The sequence below is a fragment of the Danio aesculapii genome, chromosome 21 (assembly GCF_903798145.1).
Source record: "Danio aesculapii chromosome 21, fDanAes4.1, whole genome shotgun sequence".
NCBI classification, from domain to species: Eukaryota; Metazoa; Chordata; class Actinopteri; order Cypriniformes; family Danionidae; genus Danio; species Danio aesculapii.
This window is the reverse complement of record NC_079455.1, coordinates 46,454,899-46,482,556: the sequence shown is the minus strand read 5'-3', so window position 1 is coordinate 46,482,556 and position 27,658 is coordinate 46,454,899. Positions and strand designations below refer to the sequence as shown.

Genomic DNA, 27,658 nt, shown 5'->3' with positions numbered 1-27,658 from the left:
GTAAACAGAGTAAACAGAGTGTGTATGTTAGAGTAGGTTGCTGCTGCGATGAGGGCAGGGCGGAGGACTGCGACGCCGGCTCAGCATCCTGATGTCTATCGCTGATGGATAGACACGCAGATTTCCACAGATTTCCAGCCCATCATTAATTCTGTTTATTTACTGGAGTAAATGTGTGTAAATCTATATTTATTCAGTATTAAATTAATTTCAGTAATATTATTGACTAATATGAACATGTTCATCTGATTTATGTACAGTGCAGTGTGTTCAGTCATATTCTCTGTCTTTTAGTAGAGATATTATATGAGAGACTTGCTTTGTTTATCAGATAAACTGAATCTAATTTTACTCCCAAAATAATTCAGCAGATTTTTACCAAAATTCTCCGCAGAAATAGCAAAAACGTCCACAGATTCCGTCTGGCCCTACTGATGGATGATGGCATTGTCTATCGACCCAACCCGAGTGTGTTATAAACGGTGCTCGAATTGAAGGGGATGCGGAGGGGATGCCATCCCCCTTATGCAATAATATCCAGCTGCAGGCCCGCAGAACCACACACGTTTTAAGCACACACAATCTGGCACACACAATTTAGGCAAACCATATATGCTTACGGCGGATGTTAATGGTATTAACGTCTTCTCGGACATCGTCATCGATATATTTTGATATATGTGGTTAATAAATATTGTACACAATAAACAATAGTGTTTACTATACATTACAAATATTGCGATCAAGACGGGCAAATGGGGAGCGCTGTTTCCGATCGCCATTCAATATAATAGACTGAACAGTTTTCCATCAGTCATCATAGATGATCAGTCATTATTATCTGACAATAATATATCAGATACTCGTGTGCTGGCTTTGCTGAAAGATCTAAATTGGACAGGTTTAATTTATATAATGGATTCATTTATAATGGAGATAATAGCAAGTTAATATAGGCAATAATACATCTTTATATGTAATAAATGTGTAACACTATATTAATATTTTACTCAAGCGATTTAATAGTGTGTATTTGCTTAATTTTCTAATAACTTTTTAATTAATGATTTCCCACATTTAATACTGTAGTAATTTATAGTAAGCAATATATATATATATATATATATATATATATATATATATATATATATATATATATATACACATAACTAACAGCTGACAGTTTAGTAAAAGATAGTAGTTTATAATCAGATAATCAGTTTATATTATTTATTGTTTAAATGATTAACTATAGTAATTCATTTTAATGTGACACATTATTGTTTGCTTTTTATATTTTACAACAAACTTATTTTAACCCACTATGATAAGATCCTGAACGTGTATGTGGACACATGAATAAAGTCATAAGTGTCTTTAACCAATTATTTTATTTACATAATTTGGGTTCAGAAACTGCAGAGATGTTCAAATGATCGTTACCATATAATAATAATGACTGAAATGGGAAACCATATTTGTGAAATTCAATAGGTGGTGATAATGCTAAGGAGTTAAGTTACCATATATGATTAGCCTAGATCGTGTGTGCTAGATTGTGTGTGCTAGATTGTGTGTGCTAGATTGTGTGTGCTAGATCGTGTGTGCTAGATTGTGTGTGCTAGATCGTGTGTGCTAGATTGTGTGTGCTAGATCGTGTGTGCTAGATTGTGTGTGCTAGATCGTGTGTGCTAGATCGTGTGTGCTAGATCGTGTGTGCTAGATTGTGTGTGCTAGATTGTGTGTGCTAGATCGTGTGTGCTAGATCGTGTGTGCTAGATCGTGTGTGCTAGATTGTGTGTGCTAGATCGTGTGTGCTAGATTGTGTGTGCTGGATTGTGTGTGCCTGAAATGTGTGTGGTTCTGCGGTTCTGCAGCTGGATATATCTCTCCTTATGGAAAATATGGAAAATGACAAAAAGCATCCCCTTTGTAAAACCACCCTCCTAAGTTCTCTATTTATTGTGATGTATGACTGACGACGATTGACCAATCAGGAGTTAGTATTGTAATGAGGCACCAAGCGCAATACGATCATCACGTCATGTTCAGCATGTGTTCAGAGAGCAGTTCAGGAGCAGCTTTAAAAAGAAGAGCACAGAAGGCATGATGTTCAGTTCTTTAATATTATAGATGTATGCTGTACCTGCCCTGCATAACTGCATTTCACAACAGTTTAGGCGGCCTGACACGAGTGTAACTTTAGCAAGCTGAGTTAATCTCTAATATCTTGCTAAAGTAAACCCTTATCATTATCCCTACAGTCAGAACACAAATGATGGGATGCATTCTTAGAGTCACTGTTGTCCAAGTGTTGCTCCGTTATCTCCACACAGCTCAGCTGCTGTACATCTCTATAGCAGGTTCTGTTTGTGAGTGAATCTTGAGCTTTAATATGAGATGATGGGTCAGTCGTGCCTTCAGAAAGACATCTGTGAATGAACCAGCGGTTCCAACAGCTCGACTAAATGAAGCATTCAGAGACAGAGACTGGACTCCACCTGCTGGACAACTCACTTTCAAACCTCATGACATCTTTATTCAGGGTCTCTGAGGGGTCTTAAACTTCAAAATCAACATGTTAGGTCTTAAAAAGTCTCAGATTGACTGAAAAAGTTCAATGTGATCTCCTGATTCTCTAGATAATGACATGCTTAAGTCTGTTCATTATTTAAACAAGCGTTTTCTCCAATTACAAATGTATTTAGACCTATTTTTGTTGTGTGTGTGTGTGTGTGTGTGTGTGTGTGTGTGTGTGTGTGTGTGTGTGTGTGTGTGTGTGTGTGTGTGTGTGTGTGTGTGTGTGTGGCTACAGGACACCACCCAACTGCCTCCACCCACCATACCATCCCCCTTTACATTTTTTGAGAGTTCGACCATGTGTTATAACTGTGTATATTTGTGTGTGTGTCGTAATGTGTGTGTGTGTGTGTGTGTGTGTGTGTTTCAGCTGGACCCGTATGATATGGCGGTGCGTGAGCTGGGCTTCGAGATGAAAGCTCAGCCGTCAGAGAAGCTGAAGAGTGCAGAAGAAGAGGCCAGAGAGCAACAGCGCCGCCTGCAGGACCTGGAGGTGCACAACTACACAACACTACACAACTCTACACAACAATACACACACAACACAACTCAACAGAACTCTACACTACACACAACACTTTACAGAATACGTAATACACACAACACTGTTCATCTGCTGATCACGCACTCAATTGTCTGTGTGCGCATCTATGTGTGTGTGTGTTTGTGTGTGTGTGTTTTTGTCCTGCAGGCCGACAGACTGAAGAGGATGATGGGAGACACTGAGGCGTCCGCTCACACACACACACACATCTCTGCTGACGACATTAATGATGGATTCATACTGGATGGAGACAAGCGCAACACACTCACATACAAGGTAACACACACACACACACACACACACACACACACACACGCACACACATGCTCTTAACCAGCAGGCTGATTATTTTTACTGTCTGCAGGACGGGAAGTGGAGCATGGGGGGTGAGGAAGAGGAAGATGAAGCAGCAACAGCAGGAGGAGGAGAAGAGGCGGAGGAGGAGGAGGAGGATGAAGATGATGAAGATGCTGAAGGAGAAGAAGAAGAGGAGGAGGAGGATGAAGAGGATGAAGATGATGGTGATCTTCAGTCTGAGGGTGCTGAGGATGATGATGGTGATGAAGAGCAACTCAGAGATGATGAAGATGATGAAGATCTTCCAGCAGTGACTGAAGAGGAGAAGACAGAAGCTCAGGAGGCTGCTAGAGCTGAGCTGCCATACACATTCACAGGTACACGCACACACATACATACACATTCACAGGTGAGCACACGTCTATACACACACACACATATATATATATAGAGAGAGAGAGAGAGAGATCAGATGCAAAAGCCGCTAAACTCCACTTCCACCTAGGCACACAGTACACCATCAGCAAATAGATTTGCTTCAGATCATCTAAATCAGCGTCAGCGCATTCAGAAATCACCGTTTGTTGACAAAAGCCGCTAAACGCCTCTCGCCTTTGACAGCAAAAGTGACTGACAATTCACAGGACGGCCATTTTAACATTCAAGCTCAAGAATAAAAGTGGAAACCTGACATAATTGATGCATCTCAGGACAACAGACATGACGTTTATATTACTAGCATTACCTGTCACCAGTGGTAATGCACATCAGCAGGTTTATCCTGTCACACATCAGCTACTCAAATATATCTGTGGGTGATGTGTGTATGGCCGAGCGTTCGACACACACTCTTCCACAGAGTATATGCAGTCAAAACTCTATTGAAGGGGTTGTTTAAATTGCTATGAAGATACTACAAGTAATAGGCTTAATAACTGTTATTAAGCCAAACAGTTTGCGTAAGAACAGCAGAAAGCTCTTTACTGGCTGTTGTTCTTCTCATGTTCTTTCATTTGTTAAACTGCACAGAGGGGAAAGTATGTACATATTCACATTTACTTTAACAAGTTCAATTCAATCAGCAGAACAGTTTTACTAATGTACATAGTTTTATGCAAATCTTAATTAGCATGTGAGGAGAATCTATTAAATGAGACCATTTGGATCGAATATTAGCAAAACCATTGTGTTTGTTACACCACCAGCATAACCTGTAAGCCAGGGGTGTCAAACTCAGTGCCTGGAGGGCCGCAGCTCTGCAGCGTTTAGTTCCAACTCTAATTAAACACACCTGATTAGACTAATTGAGTCCTTCAGGCTTGTTTAAAATCTACAGGTGAGTGTGTTGAAGCAGGGCTGGAAGTAAACTGTGCAGAGCTGCGGCCACAAGTTTGACACCCCTGGTGTAAGCCATAAAGAAGCGTTTCTACAACAAAATACAGGCGGTATAAAACTAATTATAATCAAACAACCCTTGTATATTTACAAAAATAGAGCTTTAGTAAAAATAGAGCACTTACGGACATATTTCAGCGTTTAAATCAGCCACAGAATTAAAACACGTGTGTTACTCTCGACTGTACACTGAGAAAAAACGCAGTACTTTAAATGTCCACTAGGTGGCATAATTAAACAGGTAAATGACTTCCTAAGTCAATCTGTCTCTCTTGTATATCGCAGTGCTGTATTTATACCTGAGTACTTGTATTGAGTGTGAGATGGGACTCATTTATCTGTTTGTTCCTAAAATGTCTCCTCTTTTTGTCACTGCAGACTAGTTCAGTAAACAGAAAGAACGAAGAAATGCCTGCATGTGTTTAGTGTATTGTCTTATTGTGAACACAACAGTAATCTGGTGAAATCTCTGTAGACTGAAGGCATTTGATGCTGTTCTGCCTTATAATCCTCAAGTGTCAGCTAAATCAGCTGTTCTGTCTTCACTTTAGACATTACGCTAGAGAATCACTCAAACACTAGCGCTACAGTGACGTTGGTGAATGAGCTTCTGCTGTTCTGATGTCAGCTGCAGATGTGAATGAACGGCGGAAGAAAGTAGTTCCTCATACAAAAGTGTTTTTAGACTCTCTGTGTTTGATCTTCTTATTTATATACATGATTATGCTGTCAAACTGTTGTATAAACACAATATCACATGAGTAGCAGTGCAATATGGCTGTATATCAGAACTGGTGGGACACTAAAGCACTCGGCCTGCAGCCTCAACCCAACACACGTCTCTATATCTATCTATCTATACATACATAGATAGATAGATAGATAGATATACTCTCACACACACACACATTTATGTAATACACACATACATGTGCACATACATATACAAGTGTATTATGCATGTGTGTGTATTGTGTGTTTGTTTTATGTGCTGTGTGTGTTGTTCATTTTGTGTCATTATCTGTATTATTATTCATTTGTCTATTGTGTTTGTGTGTGTTATTGGTGTGTTTGTGTGTTTTGGGTTTATTATAAGTGTGTATTTTATATATTGTGTGTGTGTGTGTTTGCGCAGCTCCAGAGAGTTACAGTGAGCTGCAGTGTGTCCTGCAGGGCCGGAGCTCAGAGCAGCAGCGCCTCATAGTGGACAGAATAGTGAAGTGTCACCATCCCAGCCTGGCTACTGCGAACAAGAGCAAACTACAGGTCTGAGATCAGCACACACACACACACACACACACACACACACACACACACACACACACACACACTGAAGTGTCACCATCCAAGCCTGGCGACTGCGAACAAGAGCAAACTACAGGTCTGAGATCAGCATACACACACGCACGCACGCACGCACACACGCACACACACACACACACACACTGAAGTGTCACCATCCCAGCCTGGCGACTGCGAACAAGAGTAAACTACAGGTCTGAGATCAGCACACACACACACACACACACACACACACACACGCATATGTGTTCAGCAGTGTGTCAGCAAACAGTCAACACTTATGGGAGAAACACTTCATTCAGCTTCAGTCTCTCTAAGAGATGTGTGTGTTGTTTTACCAGAGTAATGCCCGTGTGTGTGTGTGTTGAATATATTGTGTGTTTGTGTTTAGAGGCTGTTTGGGTTTCTGCTGGAGTACATCAGTGAACTCACTACCCACAATCCCCCTGATCTCAGAACAGTCAACACACTCATCCCGTGAGTAACAAACACACACTCTCATGCACACCCTCACACAGACACACACACACACATACTCGTGGTCAGTTCAGTTGTGTGTGTGTGTGTGTGTGTGTGTGTGTGTGTGTGTGTGTGTGTGTGTGTGTGTGCAGGCAGTTGTGCAGTCTGTGTCAGATGTTTCCAGACGCCGCGTGTAAAGCCGTGCAGACGCTCATCAGTGACGCCACACACAGCATGGAGGAGACGCTGGAGGTCAAAGGTCGCGCTGCAATGCCGACTCTGGACATGGTGAGCAGGTTAACACACTCGTGCAGAGGACGACACGACACACACTGAGCTCAAACTAACCACGTGTGTGTGTGTGTGCGTGTGTGTGTGTGTGTGTGTGTATCTGTCTCTGTATGTGTGTGTGTGCAGCTGGTCCTGCTGAAGATCACGGCTCTGCTGTTTCCCACGTCAGACTTCAGGCATCCCGTGACGACTCCAGCGTTCCTCTACATCAGCCAGACGCTCACTAAGGTCACTACCTGTGCGTGCGTGCGTGTGTGTGTCTGTGTGAGAGATAGTGGCTGATGTGTGTGTGTTATTATACTGATGTGTACATGTTCATACATGTGTGTGTGTGCCTGTGTCTAACTATTACCTAATCACAGTGTGTGTGTGTGTGTGTGTGTGTGTGTGTGTGTGTGTGTGTGTGTGTGTGTGTGTGTGTGTGTGTGTGTGTGTGTGTGTGTGTAGTGTGCGGTGGTCTCTCTGGAGGATGTGTGTAAGGGTTTAATCCTCTGCTGTTTGGCGCTGGAGTTCGTCTTGCTCTCTCAGAGGTTTTTCCCAGAACTGATCAACTTCCTGCTGGGGCTCCTCAACCTGGCGGTCCCCGACAAGACCAGCACAGGTGTGTGTGTTTTCCTCAGTTTGATTATAGTTGTGTTTGATGACACACAATAGAGGACATAAGAACAGTGTATCTGATAGGATCTCCTTTTATTTGAGTGATTTGGCCCAGCGGTAGCATGAATATAGTGAAGAGTAAAGGACCAAGAGCTCAGCCTTGGGGTACCTCACAGTAGAGCTGTAATCAGGCCTGAAAGGTTAGGTTTGACATAACTTAGCCTGAGCCCGACCATAGATCTATACACTAGACAACACGTGAGCATGCGTCAGTAGCGCCGCCATATTGGTCAGGGCTCCCAGGACGAATGTCATTCAACCGCACTAGTCCAGACTAAAGCCAGTGTGGAGATGCTGGACTTCAGAGCTGTGCACAGGTGTAGTGACCAGCAAACACAGGCAGAACACTTTCATTTTGTATGATTTTGAATGTTTTTGTATGTTATGAACTTTTGTGCTTAACAAGTCACGTTATTGATGATAATACAGTCTCTTACTGCACTGATCATAAGGTAAAGCAGCACCAACTCACACTAAACACTCGGCTTATGCTAGTTTAGTAGAATAGAATCAGCAAAAGAATGTAAATGAATGATGACCACAAGACACTGCGGTTCTAGAAACTTGTATTATAGTCGGCTCAGTGAACAACAATCACAAACGAATCGCTCCCTCTGTTAGAATGAGAAGTGAAAGCAGGCTCTGTATGGCCAGTCCTCTACTGCATTCATTTCAAAGCAGCGCTACCCTGTACCAAAATGGCGGCTCTATTGACGCATTCCTTCCAATAGACGACAACAGGGTAGGTGACATCTAATGTAAATATCTATGGAGCCTGACAAGTACATTTTGATAGAGAGCTGAACCTGTTTACAGCCAGACTTTATTCAAATGTGCACATGCACACAGCGCTTTTACCTTTTTCTCAAGATTGAGCTGTTTATATGTGTTTAACATAATTTATTCATGACAAGCGTAGGCTATAGGGAGACCCACACTGAATCTGCACACACAGATTTCCAGCCCATCATTAATTCTGTTTATTTACTGGAGTAAATGTGTGTAAATCTATATTTATTCAGTATTAAATTAATTTCAGTAATATTATTGACTAATATGAACATGTTGATCTGAATTATGTACAGTGCAGTGTGTTCAGTCATATTCTCTGTCTTTTAGTAGAGATATTTTATGAGAGACTTGCTTTATTTACCAAATAAAGTGAATCTAATTGCATTTTCATTTTTTTATAATTATTTTTAGGGGTTTTCCCCTTTAGTATGATAGGACAGTAGAGATTTCAGACAGGAAAGCATTGTGAGTAGAGAGAGGGGAAGGATCAGTAAAGGACCTCGAGACAGGAATTGAACTCAGGTCGCCGTGAGCACGTCTGTGCTATATGTCAGCACACAGTACCACTAGGCTATTGGCGCATTTTAAACATTAAATAAAAGTTAAAAAGATATCTTTATTTCACATATTAAGGGTTTAGTTCTGATACTCCCAAAATAATTCAGCAGAAATCTGCAGATTTTTACCAAAATTCTCTGCAGAAATCGCAAAAAAACGTCCGCAGATTCCGTCTGGCCCTAGCTAGAGGTCACTTGGAAATAAAATAGCCTAAGTCCTCTGTAACATCTCAGGACTTTAAATATACACATCGCCTTTACATTGGCCACTTAGGGGTTAAATTGGCCAACACACCAATAAAATAAGTCTTTCTTAACCAGGGTGTCCACGGGGTATTAAAAATATTTAAAAGTTGATGAATTAATTATGAGAAAATGAAGCCCTTAAAAGGTATTAAAAAGTCGTAATTGTGTTTTTACGAAGTCTTAAATTTAGTTTAAGCGTTGTTCAAAGGGTTTGGCCAAAAAAGCAGCATACTTATTTTCTTCCTAATGTTAACTACGCCGTGCTCGATCCACGCCTTTCATTTGCGCTGCGTGCGTCTGCCCAAGCTCCTCCATCTGGGTGAGGTCACGTAATTGAGGTCACAGAGGAAGGTGATGTGACGCTCTCCACATGTAGTGAAATCATAGAGCGAAACAGACGGCAAAAGGTGATCATGTAAGATTGTGTACTCCTGATCGGAGAGAGACGAGTTTAAACAGTGGCTGAAGCCTGTCGCTGAAAACAACAGCGTCACTTATTCTTTCAAGCTTTGTTTCTTCTGAGTTTATCTGAGTTCTGTTGCACACTTGTGCTCCATTTATTCATTAACTACATCTGTCTATTAACATCTGTTTATTAAGTGAAAGCTTTGATACTGATTAGAACTTGAAGTGGCCACGAGGTCTTCAAATATTCTGAGAAGGTCTTTAAAATGTCTTAAATAGGTGTTGAAATTACCTTTAGGATTCCTGCAGTTACCCTGTTAACTAATTAAATTAAAATAAATTCTGAATGATGACGGGGATTTGGCAATAACGAAATTAAGAGAAAGGCTCTGCAGGACTTGTTTCGCCACTTCTATTCACAATCCGGCCTTAAAGTGACGGTGAAGCTGAATAATAAGAGAATAATGCCAACATTAGCCTATATACTCTGACTACATTATACAATTATGATTTAGGCCCAATCCCAATACAATATTGTACCTCTTCCACTTCCCCTTGGCCCTTAAATCCAAGTGTGAAAGGGGAAGAGCTTCAAAATGCACCCCTAGGAATTGGGACAGCACTACAGCACCCGCACATGTCATCAGATGTCATCGCGATCTCTTGCTTCATATGAGATCAGACGATGGCGACTGCTGTAGTTACTCCAGTTGGGTTATTGTTTGGTGTTTATCTTCAGGAAATCACTGAAGGCAGATATCATCAATATATATATATAATCAATATGAAGGCATATATCATGTTATCATGAGGATCTAATGTGGCAGTAAGATCATAACTGTACTGTGCATTTACACAGTGGCCATATTCATCTGTAAACACACCAAACACAACATTAACACTACAGCAGACTGTGTACACAGCTCATTCTCAGACACTAGACTGTTCTGACAGGGTATTCCAGTGTCAGGATGTTGTGAGACTGCTGTACAGGAGTTATGATTATTATTGATTATAGATCGCCAAATTTAGAGGTTTTTATTAAAAAACAATGTAAAGCATGATGTAAAACACGAGCGCGGTGATGAATATATTAAAACGTGCTTATTTGATCTAAAAATTCATAATAATGACAAAAAACACTAATTTGTGGATCTGATCGGGCTGATTTAGCATGTTTGTTCATCTTCTACCAGCCAAGAACATCATTTTCATTTAGCATGACAGCAGTTTCAGTGTAGCGTGTCAACTTCTCTGTCAGCTTGCTGTACATTTTTACTCTGTCGTCTTTTGTTTCACCTTTTTTTGATGTTGTAACAAATGATTAGATTACCATCTCACGCTAATTAATATGCATCACATGAGCGTTCGTTTACCGCACAGGCCAGATCGCGAGCAGAAGCCCGAGCCCGGCTGACCCTGTCTAAAATGATAGAAATGAAGGCTGAACCTGTGGGGTTTCTTCAGAATCAGCCAAAGATCTTCAGCTCTACCACACAGTCTACTTCTGCTCAGTCTGATGGTTCTTCAGGAACTGACACACACTGATATCGCTCAGAGTTGCTCTTCAGTGCTTCATACACTGATCTGATCTGGTCATCAGCTCTGATATTGAAGAGAAACTCAACTGAAGGAGTTTTCATTTACTGCAACAGCAGAATTCAAATCTGATTATTAGATTACTCTTTATTTTCCTCATCTGTGTTTAGCTGCTTTAACACAATCCAGAACATTCACATGACCGTGCTGAAGAAAGAGGAAGTCATTTGAATATTAAGATTTAGTCTGAACGCTGGATTGTGATTGGCTGTTGATCTGTCATGTGAAGAGACTCAACTTATTTGTGGTTTGTGGGGGTGACGCTGGATTTATGTGCGTGCGTGTGTGTGCTTTGCGATGGACTCATTTGTGTGTGTGTGTGTGTGTGTGTGTGTGCAGCTTATACAGTGGTGAGTCCGTTCCGAGCGCAGGGGAAGAACTGTGATCTGCTGCTGCTGACTGATGCAGACGCGTCTCACAGCTGGAGGAGGAAACCATTATCACTGCATACAACACACACCAGTGCAGCGGACAGAGACCACTGCAGGTACACACACACACACACATCAGTACAGCAGAGGGACACAACATCCATTTCTCCCCAAAAGCAGCTGAAACACTGCTTCATCAGACCACAGTACACGTCTCCACTGTGTGATGCTCCATCCCAGACGCCTCTGAGCCCAGAGAAGTACACGATGCTTCTGGACACTGTTAACATAGGGCTTCCTTTTGGAACAGTACAGTTTTCACTGGCATTTGTGAACTCCGCATGAGAGTGTGTGTGTGTGTGTGTACAGGTTGTGGGGGTTTAAATGGACAGAAATATGTATCATGTCATTGGGATGAACTAGGTGGTCCAACACTGAGCTGGTTTATGAGGACATGTCTTCATAATTCATAAAGTTATTGTTTTGACCTTCAGAATCTGCCACAGGTGTGCTGTGAGGGTTGGTTTAGGGTGTAGTAACCTGTAGTAACGTGTGTGTGTGTTTATGTTTCAGGCTGTCAGTCATCGACTCATGTCTGGATCTGCTGAAGAGGTGTGTGTGTCTCTATAAAGAGCTGCCGTCATTCAGTCACATCTTCCAGCCAATCAGAGCCCTGCTTCTCAAACATCTTCCTGTGGAGAAATACCCCACCTGCATACAGGTGCTGGACACACACACACACACACACACACATATATATATATATATATATGACCATGTGTATGATCAGGTGATGTGGACTCATTCTTCTGTTTGATCCACACCAGGATCTTCACAAAGAGGTTTTAGACGCCATTCCGGATCAGCCTTCCCAGCATGCACCTCTGGTGTTCAAGAAGAAAAAGCCCATTCCTCTGAAGCTCTTCACACCCAAAATCGTGCAGATGTGAGTAAAACACACACACACACACACACACACACACACACTACACTAGCGCAGACCACAGTAGAAGTGTGTAAGACATGTCAGTTGTTGATCAGTCCAGCGGTGTGAGAACACACAACAACAAAACTTCACATATTAAACTGTTAGCCACTCGCAAGAACATGCTAGCAACCAAGGTTATATTAGCTAACTAATGCTATTGGTCAACATCTTCCGCTAACAGAAATAATAAAGAGTAAAACTAAAGAAAACTAATCTGAAAAAACATCTGAAATACAGTCATTATTAGCAAAAATACATAACCGTTACAGAATCAATAGATCTGAGCTGCGGCTGTTAAGAGAAATGGTGATTTAAATGGTGTGTGTGTGTGTGTGTGTGTGTGTATATATATATAAAGAATATAAAACAAAAACAGTATAAAAAGTGTGTATAGCGTGTGAAATGTTTTATAAACAAATTTGGGGAGGAGCAGGCGCAGAAGTTTCAGTATCAAATACGTCATTGACAATTATTCTATTATCCAATCAGTTCTTGACCAAACCCCTATATATACCAAAGCTGTCTTACCTGCAGCATCTCACGACTTTAGCATCCCTCCACCACCCCGTCACCTCACCTCTTAAGCATTACAGTCCCGGGGGGAGCGTTCTGGGGCCGGGCTAGATACTTAACTCGAATCCCTATTCCTCTTTGTTTCCTGATAAGAGGAATAACTCGAGTTTGGGTGTCTTCCCCGAGCTCAGAGCCCTCTCCCCGGACAGCACGCCAAATACACTTTATTCTGAAACGATTGCAAGTGTGAACTCGTGAAATGATGTTAATGTGAGTGTGTTCTGTAGGAGTGTGTGAGACTGCTGTTTAACTGCTGTATTTGTGCTCGTCCTGCAGTCTGGATTACGGGAAGAAGCGTGGAAACACACGCGAGGAGAAGGAGCGCGAGCGCCTCAAACACAAGTACAAGCGGGAGTTTAAAGGAGCCTTGAGGGAGATCAGGAAAGACACACGCTTCCTGGCACAGGAGAAACTCAACCACATCATCAGCAGGTACACAACTAAAACACACACACACACACACACACACACACACACACACACACACACACACACACACACACACACACACACACAGCTGATTTCATAAACACACATGACAGATGCATGATGATAGGATCAGGGTTAGAGTGGGACTCCTTTTCAGCCCTGGAGTTTTAAGCCTTAGACCGGCCCCCCTCAGTTGACCACTGACTGTATTAAAATAAGGTCATTTCTAATGACCCTCTCACGTCTTCTTCAAGCACACAGCTGCTTTAGAACTTCAGATGTTCTTCATAAATATGAGAAGATTAAAGGGGAGCTAAATCTCCAACACTGTTCTCTAAAATGGGTCACAATCTCGGTCCAGAAGGGCCGGTGTCCCTGCAGGGTTTAGCTCCGACTTGCCTCAACACACCTGCCTGGATGTTTCAAGTATACCTAGTAAGATCTTGATTGGCTTATTCAGGTGTGTTTGATTAGGGTTGGAGCTAAAATCTGCAGGACACCGGACCTCCAGGAACAAGTGTGGTGACCCCTGCTCTAAAACATCACGATGTCCTCTCCTGCAATATCTGAATATATATTCTGTGCTAAACTCTTTATAGAGATCCAGTACTGTCTAACATTGGTCACACAAATAATCTAAATAAGACATGTACAGCTTTATGAGTGACCCAAACAGTAATATATGTCTCAACACTACAAATGAAAAATTCATAAATAAATCAATGAGCTGAGATTTGAACTCGGGTCGGTGGTGTCGTAACACAACGTGCTGACCACTGGACCACAATGGCTTAATCTCTAGATTTCTGAGCATTAATGTTAATTATATTAATTATTCCAGTTCTTATATTCACTAAGGTGCCGCTGTTTGCAGTTGAGTGATAGTTACGTCATCATTAACCTGCAGGCTGCATTCTGCTCACAGGGATGCGGGAAAATCAATAATAAGAGTGAGGCTGTGGTCAAATAAATACAGAAATGAAAAGAGTGTGACTGCTGAGAGTACAAGCAGGGACACCGGCCCTCATGGCCAAAAAACAGACCGGCCCACCGGGAATTCCCCTGGTCCTCCTGATCCAGGCCCGATCAGGCCTGATTTATGACAGATGCATGATGTTTATGATAAACAGATGTGTCAGGTTTAGTGATTATTAATAAGGACGATTGTGTGTGTGTGTGTGTGTGTGTGTTTCAGGGACACTGAGAGGAAGAGGAAGGTGAAGGAGTTGTACGGCAGTCTGGCCACACAGGAAGGAGAATGGAAGGCCCTCAAGAGGAACAAGAGGAAGTGACATCATCACAGCCACAAACTGCTTTAAAGGCACAGAAATAAACATCTGAAACCTATTTAAGTCCCTTCTGTTGAACACACAGGTAGATATTTTGAAGAATGCTGGAGAAGCAGTCCGTAGTTTTGTTTGTGCTGTTTTATTTTGTGTCCACCTTTACAGAGTGTGAGGAAATGAGGAGGATTTTAATCTCAGCGTGATGTTTTATATGAGACTCTTCAGAGGAATAAACCAGCGGTGTGCTCATTTACATTGAGTCTGTGCTGTTTCTCTGGGCTTCATCTGTCTGCTGTAGCCATGAATCTTCTGCTTTTAGTGTTTTAAAGTCAAGTTTAATTTCTGTAGTTCTGGCAAAACCAGGAGGAAACAGAATATTAATCCAGCAGAATCAGGAGATCTGGATGATCTTATTAAAGACGTCTGATGATGTCAGTGCGCTTCAGAAAAACAAGAAATCATTCCTTTATTAGAGCTTATTTAATTAAAGGGTGATTATTTCTCCACTATCGATTATTACACACACACACACACACACACACACACACAAACACACACACATAAATGCACCTGGCACATTCTGACCTGAAGGTTGAGTTTAATTGTAAATAAAAGCTGAGACATGTTGTTGTTTTCCTCAATGATGCCTCATAAAATCTTCATCATCCTGTCTTCTGGGAGAAGCCTGGGTCATTTCTGGGCATATAAATCTTGCTGGTTAAAGAAAAGTAACTTCACATCTGAATTTTGTCAGAGGTGTGAATAAATTCAGCCGTGTGTGTGCGCGTGTGTGTGCGCGTGTGTGTGTGTGTGTGTGTGTGTGTGAATCTTGCACTTCTAAAGCAATACTTTGAAGAAATTAATAATAATAAAGCTTTTTTGTTTTTGATGACCCGTCTGCTTTCAAATGCTGGTAAAACATCGACTCATCTGAATATTGTTTACTTTATTTTGATATATAATAAGCTCAAATCTTCATGTCAGAAAATATTCAGAGGGTGGTCAAATATGCAAATTTAGGTGTAAAATCATGTATAAAGCTACTGTTCACTAAAGAGTTAAAGGGATAGCTCATCCAGAAATAGAAATTCTGCCATTTGACTTCTTTTTGTCTTGCTGAACTCTAAAGAAGATAGTGTGAAGAATGTTGGAATCCTGTAACCATTGACTTCCATTGTAGGAAAAACGAATACTAAAGTCAATGCTTCCAGCCGTCCAGCGTTCTCCAGAATATGGAGTGTGTGTGTGTGTGTTTAACAGAAGAAACTCAAACAGGCAGAGTAAATGATGACAGACTGTACACTTCATGCATTTAATGAAGACTGAAGTACTTGAGGGTCAAACGATAGCATTTCTAATTTCATCAGTTCAGAAAAACAGAGGACTCCACCATAAAGCATCAACTTGACAAGTGTGCAGTGAAATCCAGCTTTATTTAGTGACGCGGGTCGTGTTCTAGCAGACGGTTGTGCGTTTCTCTCCTTTAGGCGATGGTGGTGGTGTGAGTCTCCACGCTGCGGGACACAGAGCTGCTCTCGCTCACTGCAGGACGACAGAAAACCCACATTACAGGAAGACTAAACAACACTCATTACCAAATAACTGCATCCCTACACTCTGAGTGCAGTCCAGTGCTCTCATTAGAACGTGTGGGCAGCCTGGTGGAATATATGGGGTGTGTGCAAAAGACATGCAAAAGGGCTTGTGTGCACGTTAATTCTTTGTGCAGAGGATCATGTTGCAATGCATTGCTGTCATCAATGTATCGTTGCAATTCTGTGCTGGAAACATCAAGTTTTAGACATGCAACAGTTCATTCCCCATGCTCAAAACAGCATCTTTTACATAGATTTGTTAGCGCACATGCAACAGTTCATTCTGCACATTTAAAATAAGATCTTTTGTGCATTTTGTTTGCTTCTGAACGTGATCTTGAACATGCAGGATTATTAATGTGCAAGCACCAGTCATTTTGCACATTTAAATCATGACGTTTTACATGCAGAGTTATGTCTCAAATCTAACCCCATGGAAACATGCCTGCAGAAATGAATGCAAGTTAAACATGACAAAAAATGATATATTTGGATTTTACATTGTTTAAATATCATCAATTCATCAAATAATAGCAGAAATTGCTGTTTACAGAGATTTTGGAATAATAAACATGTACAAATGTTCATAAGCTCTAATTTTAGATGTGTTCATGTAAGGCTATTTATGAACAAATGAACATAATAATTATTGTGAAAGCGCTGTGCAAATGATCTTGAGCTGACTTACGCATTTATATAATAAATATATATCAAACACATATTTCCAAATGTTGCATATGTTCAATATAATTGTTTCACAGCAGCTTTACAAAACTATTGCATAGTCAAAATCAGAAAAAGTCAAGGTTATGACACCAGAACTGTATTAGTTACTAATAACTAACTAAATAACCAGTAACTAATAGATTTGAACAATTAAAGTTCTGTATTAGCATAGTTATTCTGCAGGTGATGTGTATGTGTACGTGTTGAAGCAAGCGTATTTGTGTATCAAGTGTGTGTGTTGTTCTCTTCACAGGCCTTGTTAAAATATGACCTTCCCTCCTCTCTGTTGTTTGCATATATTGCCCTGTATCAGCTGTCTATATAGAGGATTGTTCCAGACAGTAAATGTTCTGTACTGTGCTCTGACCTTCAGTGATGGCGATGCCAAGGCGCTGCTCTTCTCCCTCCAGCAGTGTCCTGTAGGTGGCGATCTCTGCATCCAGCTTCAGCTTGATGTGCAGCAGCTCCTGATAGTCTGCCATGTATTTCCCCATCTCCATCCTGGTCTCGCAGAGCTGGTTCTCCAGCTGAGCAATGACTGCCTCCAGAGCGGATACCTTCTCCAGGTGCGCCGCCTCCATGTCCTCCAGCTGAGTCTCCAGCGCACCGTTACGTGCCCGGAGACCGTCGATCTGGTTCTGCAGCTCCGTCACCTGGAGTGGGGCAACCAGTCACATCAAGGTTCTTAGTGGTGCGATCGATCACATTCTGGTTTTAATGGTGCGACTGATCACTAAATATTTTTATTAATGGGGGATCCAATCACATTAGTGGTGCAACTAATAACATTACAGTTTTAAGTGGTGCAACCAATCACATTGTTTTTTTGATGCAGCATCTGATCACATTATGTTTTTAGTGGTGCAACCAATCATATTGTGATGTTTTAGTGGTGCAACCAATCATATCGCGTTTTTAATGGTGCAACTGATCACATTATGGATTTAGTGGTGCAACTGATGTTGTTTTTTTAGTGGCACAACCAATCATATTATCATATTGCGTTTTTAAATGGTGCAACTGATCAAATTATTTGTTTTAGTTGTGGCAATAATCACATTACATTTTTTTTGTGGTGCAATCAATCATATTGTATTTTTAATAGTGCAACCGAACATATTATGGTTTTTAATAGTGAACCAATCACATTATAGTTTTTAGTGGTGCAACCAGTCCTATTGTGTTTTTTTTTATGGTATAATTGATCACATTACAGATTTAAAGGTGCAGCCGATCACATCATTTTTTTTGTGAAATATTAATTCACAAGTTTATTAAAATTATTATTAATCCGTGGATCACATTCAATTATAATCAGTTGCTCAAGTAGTTGTGGAAGGTCAGGATCTTTATGGTTTTTAGTGGTGCAACCAATCAAATTAATTTTTTTTGTTGTAACACCAATCACATTACGGATTTAGTGGTGCAACCAATTATATTATGGTTTTTATTGGTGCAACCGATCACATTACAGATTTAGTGGTGCAACTGATCACATGTTTTTTTTTGTTTTTTTTTTTGTGGTGCAACCAATCACATTTTGGTTTTTAGTTTTGTAACCAATCACATTACGGATTTAGTGGTGCAACCAATCATATTATGAATGTAGTGGAGCAACTGATCACATTAGTTTTTAGTGGTGCAATCAATCAAATTACGGTATTTAGTGATACCATACCGTAGCAACCAATCCTATTGTGTTTTTTAATGGTGTAACTGATCACATTATGGATTTAGAGGTACAACCGTTCACATAATTTTTTGTGAAATATTAATACAAAAGTAAAAAAAAAAATAGTTAATCTGTGGGTCACGTTCAACTGTGATCTGTTGCTCACCTGGTAATGAAAGGTCAGAATCTTTATGGTTTCTAGTGTGGCAACTGCTCAAATTCGGTTTTTCAGTTGTGCCACCAATCACATAATAGATTTAGTGGTGCAACCAATCATATTATGGTTTCTAGTGAAGCAACTCATCATAATGCGTTTTTTAAATGGTTTAACCGATCATATTATGTTTATATTGGTGCAACCGATCACATTACAGATTTAGTGGTGCGACTGATCACGTGTGGTTTTTAGTGGTCCAACCAATCACTTTATGGTCTTTAGTTTTGTAACCAATCACATTACGGACTTAGTGGTGCAACCAATCCTATTGTGTTTTTAATGGTGTAACTGATGTGATTGGTTGCACCACTAAATCTGTAATGTAATCAATGTGAATGAGTTGAAAGAGTGGACACCTTGTGAGTTAAGCGGACACCTTGTGATCGGTTGCTCACCTGGTTGTGAAAGGTCAGGATCTCGTCCTTCTTGCTCTTCATCTGGTCTTCATGTTTGTTGGCCTGCTCCTTCAGCGTGTCGAATTTGCCCTTGTACCACTTCTCAGCCTCCTGTACGTTGCGAGCTGCGACACTCTCGATCTCTGCACGCATGTTTCTCAGGTAAGCAGCCAGATCGGGTCTGTCCGAGTCCAGCTCCACTGTCACCTTGGACTCCTCGATCTGCTTCAGAAGGTCAGCCACTTCTTCATCATGCAGTTTCTTCAGGAACTCGATCTCCGCCACCAGCTGCTCGATTCTCTTCTCCAGGTCAGCTTTCTGGAGCGTGGCGTTATCCACATCCTGACGAAACTCACGCAGAATCATCTCAGCCTCCTCTGTGGAGAACAATCATCCATCACTGAGCGCACCAGCACATACTGCTCATGTGTTAGTATGTACAGGGGAAGGCTAAACGATTAACCTGTCACCATTTATACATTCTCCTTCAGCTTAGTCCCTTTATTAATCAGAACTCGCCACAGTGGAATGAACCAACAACTATTCCAGCGTATGTTTTACACAGCGGATGCCCTTACAGCCACAACCCAGTACTGGGAAACACCCATACACACTCATTCACACACACTACAGCCAATTTAGTTGATCAGTTCCCCTATAGCGCATGTGTCACTGTGGGGGAAACCGGAGCACCCGGAGGAAACCCACACCAACACAGGGAGAACATGCAAACTCCACACAGAAACACCAACTGACCCAGCCGGGACTCGAACTAGAGACCTTCTTGCTTTGAGGTGACAGTGTGACCATTGTGATAATGTGTTGCCCCTGTCAAATGTTAATTATGTTAAAATATTTCCCAATTGTTGCTTAACGGAGAGACTTTTTTCCAACACATTTTAGAGGATGATTCCTTGGATATACCAATTTTTTTTAAGTTAAGTGGTTGTAAATAATTTATTTGTGCAGAATTTAAACAAACAAATTAAGTTGAACATTGCTAAATTTAATTTGGTTGTTTAAATTCAACACATGAATTGTTTGAAACAATTTTGCAGACAATTTTTTTCAGTGTAGTTTTAATAACTAATTTCTAATAACTAATTGATTTAGTCTTTGCCATGATGACAATGTTTTCCACTTAATTTGCAAGTTAGCTTAATCAGGCAAGCTATTTAACAGGGGTTTGTCCTGTAGCCAGTCGAGAAAAATGAAAAACCTTGAGAAACTCACAAACCTTAAGTGAGTTAACCTTAACAATGGTTTACATTTTTTAAAGCTGCTTTTATTCCAGCTTTATTTATTGATTTTAGTTTTTTCACTAATAAACGTAAAAAAAAAACTCATGTCAAAATGCAAATCTCAGTTCATTTCTAAACAACATCAGAAAATGTCAACAAACACATCAGAGATGCAACTCCAAAGTGACGCATTTACACTGGATTTCGTATTTCCACACTGCATGTAAACTACCTTGATTTAACGCCAGTGTTAGATGTCACTAATGAAGTGTACATGCATTGTAGAAATACAAATCCAGTGTAAATGCGTCACTGTGGAATTGAGCTTTCAGATGAATGAAACTTCTTATATTAGCCCACTTTTGTGTCAAAGCAAACATCAATTTTGTTCAGAAGAAAAGAAGAAATCATGAGGTCACTGGATATTTTGGTCAATTGTTCCAACCCAAATGTAGGGTAAACTATGGAGAAAACCAAGCGCTGAGTTTAATGATGATAATAAGGGTCTGTGTATATTCTAAGAGTGTTGAAATACCCACAGTGTTATTAATGTTCTGTAAATGCCGCTGGGTTAAATCCTGTCATTTACACACAGGTGAAAACTTTGACCACAGACTGTGAGTGAGTCATGAGTTTCACTCGCTGAACCACAGACAGCTGCTGCTCTGAGCTTCACCTCATCATTCAACATGTTTATCAGTCAAGTTCAGCTGAAATCTTCTTAACCTGATCAAGAATAAAGCATCTACTGAACAAGTGAATGTACAGGCATCTACTCAGGAAATTTAAGTTAAAACATTTCATTGGTGCTGAAACTTGGTCAGCTATTATAAACCTGTTTCTTTATTCTGATGAACACAAAAGAAGATACTTTGAAGAATGTTGGCATCCATTGACTTCCATAGTATTTCTTCAAATTATCTAACTCAAACAGGTTTGGAACCACCTGAGGGAGAGTAAACGTGAGTACAATTCTATTGTAATTGAATAAGTTTTATTCTATGAAATGTTCATGCTGTCCTTTAAGTTTATCCTTATCTCTGCTCTATCAATGTTTGATGTTGAAAATTCAATGCTGCAGAACCAACATATCGTATAAGAAATAACACATGTAAAATAAGTGTTATTTACAACATCAGTCCAGACAGTAATACCAATTAAAACTACAACAAATGTCAACTGGGCGACACGACAGTGGTTAGTACTGTGGCCTCACAGCAAGAAAGGTCGCTAGTTCAAGCCCTGGCTCGAGTTGGTGTTTCTGTGTGGAGTTTGCATGTTCTCCCCGTGTTGGTGTGGGTTTCCTCCGGGTGCTCCGGTTTCCCCCACAGTCCAAACACATGCGCTATAGGGGAATTGATGAACTAAATTGGCCATAGTGTGTGTGTGTGTGTGTGTGTGTGTGTGTGTGTGTGTGTGTGTGTGTGTGTGTGTGTGTGTGTGTGAGAGAATGAGTGTGTATGGGTGTTTTCCAGTACTGGGTTGCAGCTGAAAGGGCATCCGCTGCTTAAAACATATGCTGGAATAGTTGGTGGTTCATTCCAATGTGTCGACCCCTGATTAATAAAGGGGACTAAGCCAAAAATGCGCAACATGAATGAATGAATTTGATGAAAGGTATTTTTGTCTTGTTTCTAATCCAAATATCTAAACATGTACAAGTGAAAATGATTGTCTTGTTAAAGGAAACAGGTTAGAATTGAGTGAGTTTTCTCTTTAAAACAAGCTCTTAATTTTCCACAGGGTCAGCAAAATGATCTATAAACACATTAATGTCACTAACCCCAGATTATTTTTATTGTTTAATGGGGAAACTCTTCATTTTGACTTGGTTTTTTGTTTTTGCTCATCTAGAAAATGCTTCTTAATTTCAGAATGTGTAGATATTTGGACTTGAAACGAGACAAAAACTCAAATATTAGACTTGTAGAGTTAGTAACATCATAGCATTTATATCCTGATCCTCTCTGACTATGTGTTGTGCTTCTTTATCCTCACTTCTAAATCGCTTTGAACAAAAGTGTCTGCTAAATGAGTAAATGTAAATGCTCTGCAAATAATACTTCATTTAAGTTTGTTTTGTTTCTAGTCAGAATATCTACAAACTCTTAAATCAGGAAGCATTTTCTAGACAAGCAAATATGTTTTCTAGAGTCAAAATGAAGTGTTTTTCCTAAAGCAAGCAAAGTAATCTTATTTTTGCTTCGATTCTGACTCATAATTTCTGAAAACAACACTAGTTTTTGCTTGTCTAGAAAAAGCTTCTTGAATTAAGAGTTTTTTTTAGATGTTTAGGCTAGAAACAAGACAAAACTCAGTAATAAAAGCATTTTTTATGCAGTGAAGGTTTTGCTCCACTTGTTGACCAGTGTATTTTTCAGACACAAATTAGACTTGTAGATTTAGTAACTGAGATTTATCATCAGATTTATATACTCTCTAATTATTTAAAGTATTTCTTTAATCCTTATTTTAATCTTGTGTTGGGGATCTGCTAAATTAGTCAATTTAAATACATAAAAAATACCTTTCTTATTTGAGTTTTAGTCTTGCTTCTAGTCCAAATATCTACAAATTCTGAAATGAAGAAGCATTTTCTAGACGAGCACACAATATTTTCTTGTTTTCAGAAATAATCAGTCATAATGAAGTGAGTTTTTCTTAGAACGAGCTAAATAATCTGACAATTGGGTAAGCAGAATACTCTTTTGGCACTGATTTTGACTCATTATTTCTCAAAACAAGGCTTTTTTGTGCTCGTCTAGAAAATGCTTCTTCATTTCAGAATTTGTAGATATTTGGACTAGAAACAAGACAAAAACTCAAATAAGAAAGGTATTTTTTGTGTATTTACATTTACTCATTTAGCAGATCCCCAAAACAAGATTAAAATAAGGATTAAAGAAATACTGTAAATAATTAGAGAGTATATAAATGTGATGATAAATCTCAGTTACTAAATCTACAAGTCTAAGTTGTTTCTGAAAAATTCACAATATTTTTTTAACAAAACAAACGAATAGACTTAGAACAGACTAGATTTAGTCATTTAGACTTATCTATTATATGCTGCTACTCTCTGATGGCTTTAAGTATGTCTTAATTTGAAGTCACTTTGGATAAAAGCGTATAATATATGAGTAAATGTAAACAAACTGCCAAAATACTTTGTTTATCACCCAAATATCTAAACTCTTAAATCAAGAAGCATTTTCTAGATGAGCAAAACAGAAATAAATCTTGTTTACAGGAAAAAATATATAGTTTACAGAAATAATGAGTTAAAATTAAGTGAGTTTTTCCTTAAACAAGCAAAATAATCTTGTTTTTGCTTAGATTTTGACATATTATTACTGAAAACAAGACCGTATTTTTGACTTGTCTGCAAAATGCTTCTTGATTTAAGAATCTTTAGCTCTTTGGAGTAAAAACAAGACATTTCTTGCAGTGTATCTTTAGACATTAACTCCTGCAGTAACAGATATTTATAATTTATTATTTATTTAAGTGTGTGAATGTTGACCTTTAATGGCGAGCTCTTCCTCCAGCTTGAGCCTCCACACCTCCACCTCCTCCTCGATGTATCCTCGCTCAATATCCGCCGCTCCTTTCTCCGCGGTCAGAGCCTCGATCAGATCCCGCATCTCTTTAAACTTCAGCTCGTATTCGTCCGCCAGTCCGCTCGGCCCTCCTTTAAACCGGCCCTGCAGAGCGTCCAGCTCGGCCCTCAGCGCCGCGTTCCTCTGCTCCAGCGCCTGAACCTTCCCGATGTACCCCGCGAATCGCACATTCAGCTCCTGCATCTCTTCTTTCTCATTGGAGTGGTGCTGATGGATCTCCGTGTCCAGCTCCACCGGTTGACCTTGGTATCCCGATCGGCCCCGGGAATACGAGGACCCACGGCATCGGGACGGGGACGGACTCTGGACCCTCATCCGACTGGAATTGCTGACGCTCAGGGTTTTCTGAGAATACGAAGTTCCTCTCATGTTTGCAGGAGTCTTACGCTGTCTGATCCTGTCCGGCTCGCCACAATATGAATCCGCACTTGCTTATTCCGGGCGTTTTTATGCTGCGCTCAAGAATCTGGCGAGGGCCCTTGAAAGTCTTACAGGCTTCTGCCATGTTTTAAAAGCAGATCATGACACTGCTGTCTCAGTTTGAAAGGTTGGAGTTTCTCATTAGCTCACATGTCATTGTCATCAATTAGACGTTTGGAGGCTTTTCGCAGCTCAGCGCTACATTTCTGAACATCGGCGTCTCTGCTGTAATTCAGCAGTGTTTCCAGATCAGCTCAGAGACACTTCTGCTCTCTGTTCCTTTCTTTGGCTGAGTGTAAAATGCACACGGTCTTGGCAAAGACATTAAATGTAGTATTTATGCTGTGACGACTGATGTTTAGAAGCTTTGGAAAGTTTCACACTGTGCTACTAAAATGCTGCACTCAGTTCAGGCTGAATGTAAATTTACTCATTTGCTGTTGTTTTAAAACAGTGTTGAGCACACAGAATGATATAGTGAAGAATGCTGGGAGGATTTTTATTACTACAACAGGTGTCAATGGATAGCATATTTATATTACGTAGTATTTATACCGTGATGACCAGTGGTGGGGAGGTTACTTTAGAAATGTAATAGGTTACAGATTACACATTACCCTATTTAAAATGTAATAAGTAGTGTACCTTTTCAAATAAGCGACGCAGTGGCGCAGTAGGTAGTGTTGTCGCTTCACAGCAAGAAGGTCGCTGGTTCGTCGCAGTTGGTGTTTCTGTGTGGAGCTTGTTCTCCCTGCGTTCGCGTGGGTTTCCTCCGGGTGCTCCGGTTTCCCCCACAATCAAAACACATGTGGTACAGGTGAATTGGGTAGGCTAAATTGTCTGTAGTGTATGAGTGTGAATGAGTGTGTGTGGATGTTTCCCAGTGATGGGTTGCAGCTAAAAGGGCATCCGCTGTGTAAAAACATATGCTGGATAAATTAGGGGGTTCATTCCGCTGTGGCGACCCCTGATTAATAAAGGGACTAAGCTGAAAAGAAAATGAATGAATGAATGAACCTTTTCAATTAGTTTATAACAGTAAAGTAACTGATTACATCTGATTACTTTTTGATTACTTTTAAGTTTCTAATGGATATTTGTAGCACTCTACAGTAGCTCTGTTTACTGTTGGACTTTCACAAATTAAGATTATATTAATTTAAGTTTAAAGTTCAGCCACCACATAACCAGACCTTATACCAAAAACATTGCTTACTGTAGTTATAAAATCTGGACTTGAGTTAGTTGTGCAGGGTGATTTGTTGTGGCATTTGCAATTTAAAAAATACATCTAAAATATTTTTGCAATTTTCATTTTTAAATCGAAGCAACCAAGGGTGCTTTCACACCTAGACGTTTTGGTGCATTTCCCCAGTTAGCACGGTTCGTTTGGCATATGTGAATCCAGCAATCGCGCTCGGATCCGCGCCAAAACAATCGGTCTGAGCTCGCCTAAATGAGGTGGTCTCAGCTCAGCTAAAACGAACTCTGGAGCAGATCGATTGTAGTGAGAAAGAAAACGATCTGAGCCCGCCTATATCACAGTGTATTATGGATATGTAAAAGGCATATGTATACAGCTATATGAAGAGAGAATGATGAGTAGGGCTGGATGTCATTCCTACCGCTAAATGTGTTTCAGAAGCTTTGCAAGGTTTCACACTGCACTAATAATATTCATTCATTTATTGGTTTTCCTTTGACTTAGTCTTAGCCTTTATTCATCTGAGGTCACCCCAGCGGAATGAACCACCAACTATTTCAGCATATGTTTTACACAGCGGATGCCCTTCCACTCATACACTACGGCCAATTTAGTTGATCAGTTCCCCTATAGCGCATGTGTTTGGACTGTGGGGGAAACCGGAGCACCCGGAGGAAACCCACACCAACACGGGGAGAACATGCAAACAGCCAAGACTCGAACCAGCGACCTTCTTGCTGTGAGGACACAGTGCTAACCACTGAGACCCCGTGCGGCCCCACTAATAAAATGAAAGTTAAAATGTAAATTTAGTCATCATTAGCTGTTGTTTCCAAACCTGTTTGAGTTTGGCTGACACATTATCAATTTACTAGAACTTCTATGTTCTGCTGCTTTGACATAATCTCCATTGTAAAGGCGATATATAAATAAAGATGAATTGAGTTTGAAAACAGACATATAGTGAAGAATGTAAGACTATAACAAGTATTTTTATTTCTGCTATGGATGTCATTGGCTGTTTTTTCCAGCATTCTCTTAGAATATCTTGTTTTGTGTTCAGCAGAAGAAAGAAAGTTTTAAAGTTTACTACCACTCGAGCGTTGATATTAAATGTAGTATTTATGTTGTGATCACTAAGATTTAGAAGCTTTGGAAGGGTTCACACTATGCAGCTAAAATGTTAGACTCTGAAATGTAAATTCTGTCGTCATTTGTTGTCATTTGCAAACCTGTTTGAGTTTCTGTCATCTGCTGAACACAAACAAAGAGATACTGAAGAATGCTGGAAGTGTTTTTGATTTCTGCAAAGGGTCTCACTGGGTGCTTTATATTTATATAATATAGTATTTATACAGTGACGACTAATGTTTAGAAGCTTTATAAAGTTTCTCACTACACTAGTAAAATGTTAGACTCGCGTTTCTGTCATCTGTTGAACACAGAAAGATATAGTGAAGAATGCTGGGAGTAGTTTTATTTCCACTATGATGCTGTTTTTCCAGCAATCTTCAGAATATCTTGGTTTGTGTTCAGCAGAAGAAGGTTTTAAAGTTTACTACCACTTGAGTGTTGACTTTAAATGTAGTGTTGATTGTAATGTTGAGAAGCTAACATATGCTCAAAACATCAACGTTCTGAAAGCGTAGCCCTAAATACATTTTTGGAGATGACGAATTATGTAGCCAGAAGCACGTATGACTGCATTTCGTCTGTAAAACGAACGGTATGATGCCATTCCTTCTCACACTAGCAGCTGACCCCTTACCCCCATATGGATGGATTTTCCTGTTACCT

The 27,658-nt window shown here is 40.2% G+C and overlaps 2 protein-coding genes across 2 annotated transcripts in view; one reads left to right on the top strand and one right to left on the bottom strand.

Annotated features, from left to right (window-relative positions):
- nop14 (NOP14 nucleolar protein homolog (yeast)) overlaps nucleotides 1–15,024 on the top strand; it is a 23,171-nt gene extending 8,147 nt beyond the window's left edge. The window contains exons 6-18 of the mRNA XM_056445756.1: nucleotides 2,951–3,073; nucleotides 3,272–3,400; nucleotides 3,489–3,798; nucleotides 5,952–6,082; nucleotides 6,510–6,595; nucleotides 6,730–6,865; nucleotides 6,995–7,096; nucleotides 7,316–7,469; nucleotides 11,464–11,611; nucleotides 12,069–12,216; nucleotides 12,323–12,441; nucleotides 13,333–13,488; nucleotides 14,681–15,024. Of these exons, the coding sequence (XP_056301731.1) occupies nucleotides 2,951–3,073; nucleotides 3,272–3,400; nucleotides 3,489–3,798; nucleotides 5,952–6,082; nucleotides 6,510–6,595; nucleotides 6,730–6,865; nucleotides 6,995–7,096; nucleotides 7,316–7,469; nucleotides 11,464–11,611; nucleotides 12,069–12,216; nucleotides 12,323–12,441; nucleotides 13,333–13,488; nucleotides 14,681–14,777 (1,839 nt within the window). The 3' untranslated portion in view covers nucleotides 14,778–15,024. The remainder of the gene's footprint in view (nucleotides 1–2,950; nucleotides 3,074–3,271; nucleotides 3,401–3,488; nucleotides 3,799–5,951; nucleotides 6,083–6,509; nucleotides 6,596–6,729; nucleotides 6,866–6,994; nucleotides 7,097–7,315; nucleotides 7,470–11,463; nucleotides 11,612–12,068; nucleotides 12,217–12,322; nucleotides 12,442–13,332; nucleotides 13,489–14,680) is intronic.
- A 1,045-nt stretch (nucleotides 15,025–16,069) lies between these two features.
- LOC130214205 (vimentin) lies at nucleotides 16,070–24,664 on the bottom strand. Its single transcript, XM_056445757.1, has 4 exons — nucleotides 24,141–24,664; nucleotides 19,377–19,753; nucleotides 17,460–17,745; nucleotides 16,070–16,313 (listed from the first exon to the last, which is right to left on the bottom strand). Exons 1-4 carry the CDS (start codon nucleotides 24,604–24,606, stop codon nucleotides 16,255–16,257), a joined length of 1,188 nt encoding a protein of 395 aa, XP_056301732.1. The 5' UTR covers nucleotides 24,607–24,664; the 3' UTR covers nucleotides 16,070–16,254.
- Between the last annotated feature and the right edge of the window lie 2,994 nt (nucleotides 24,665–27,658).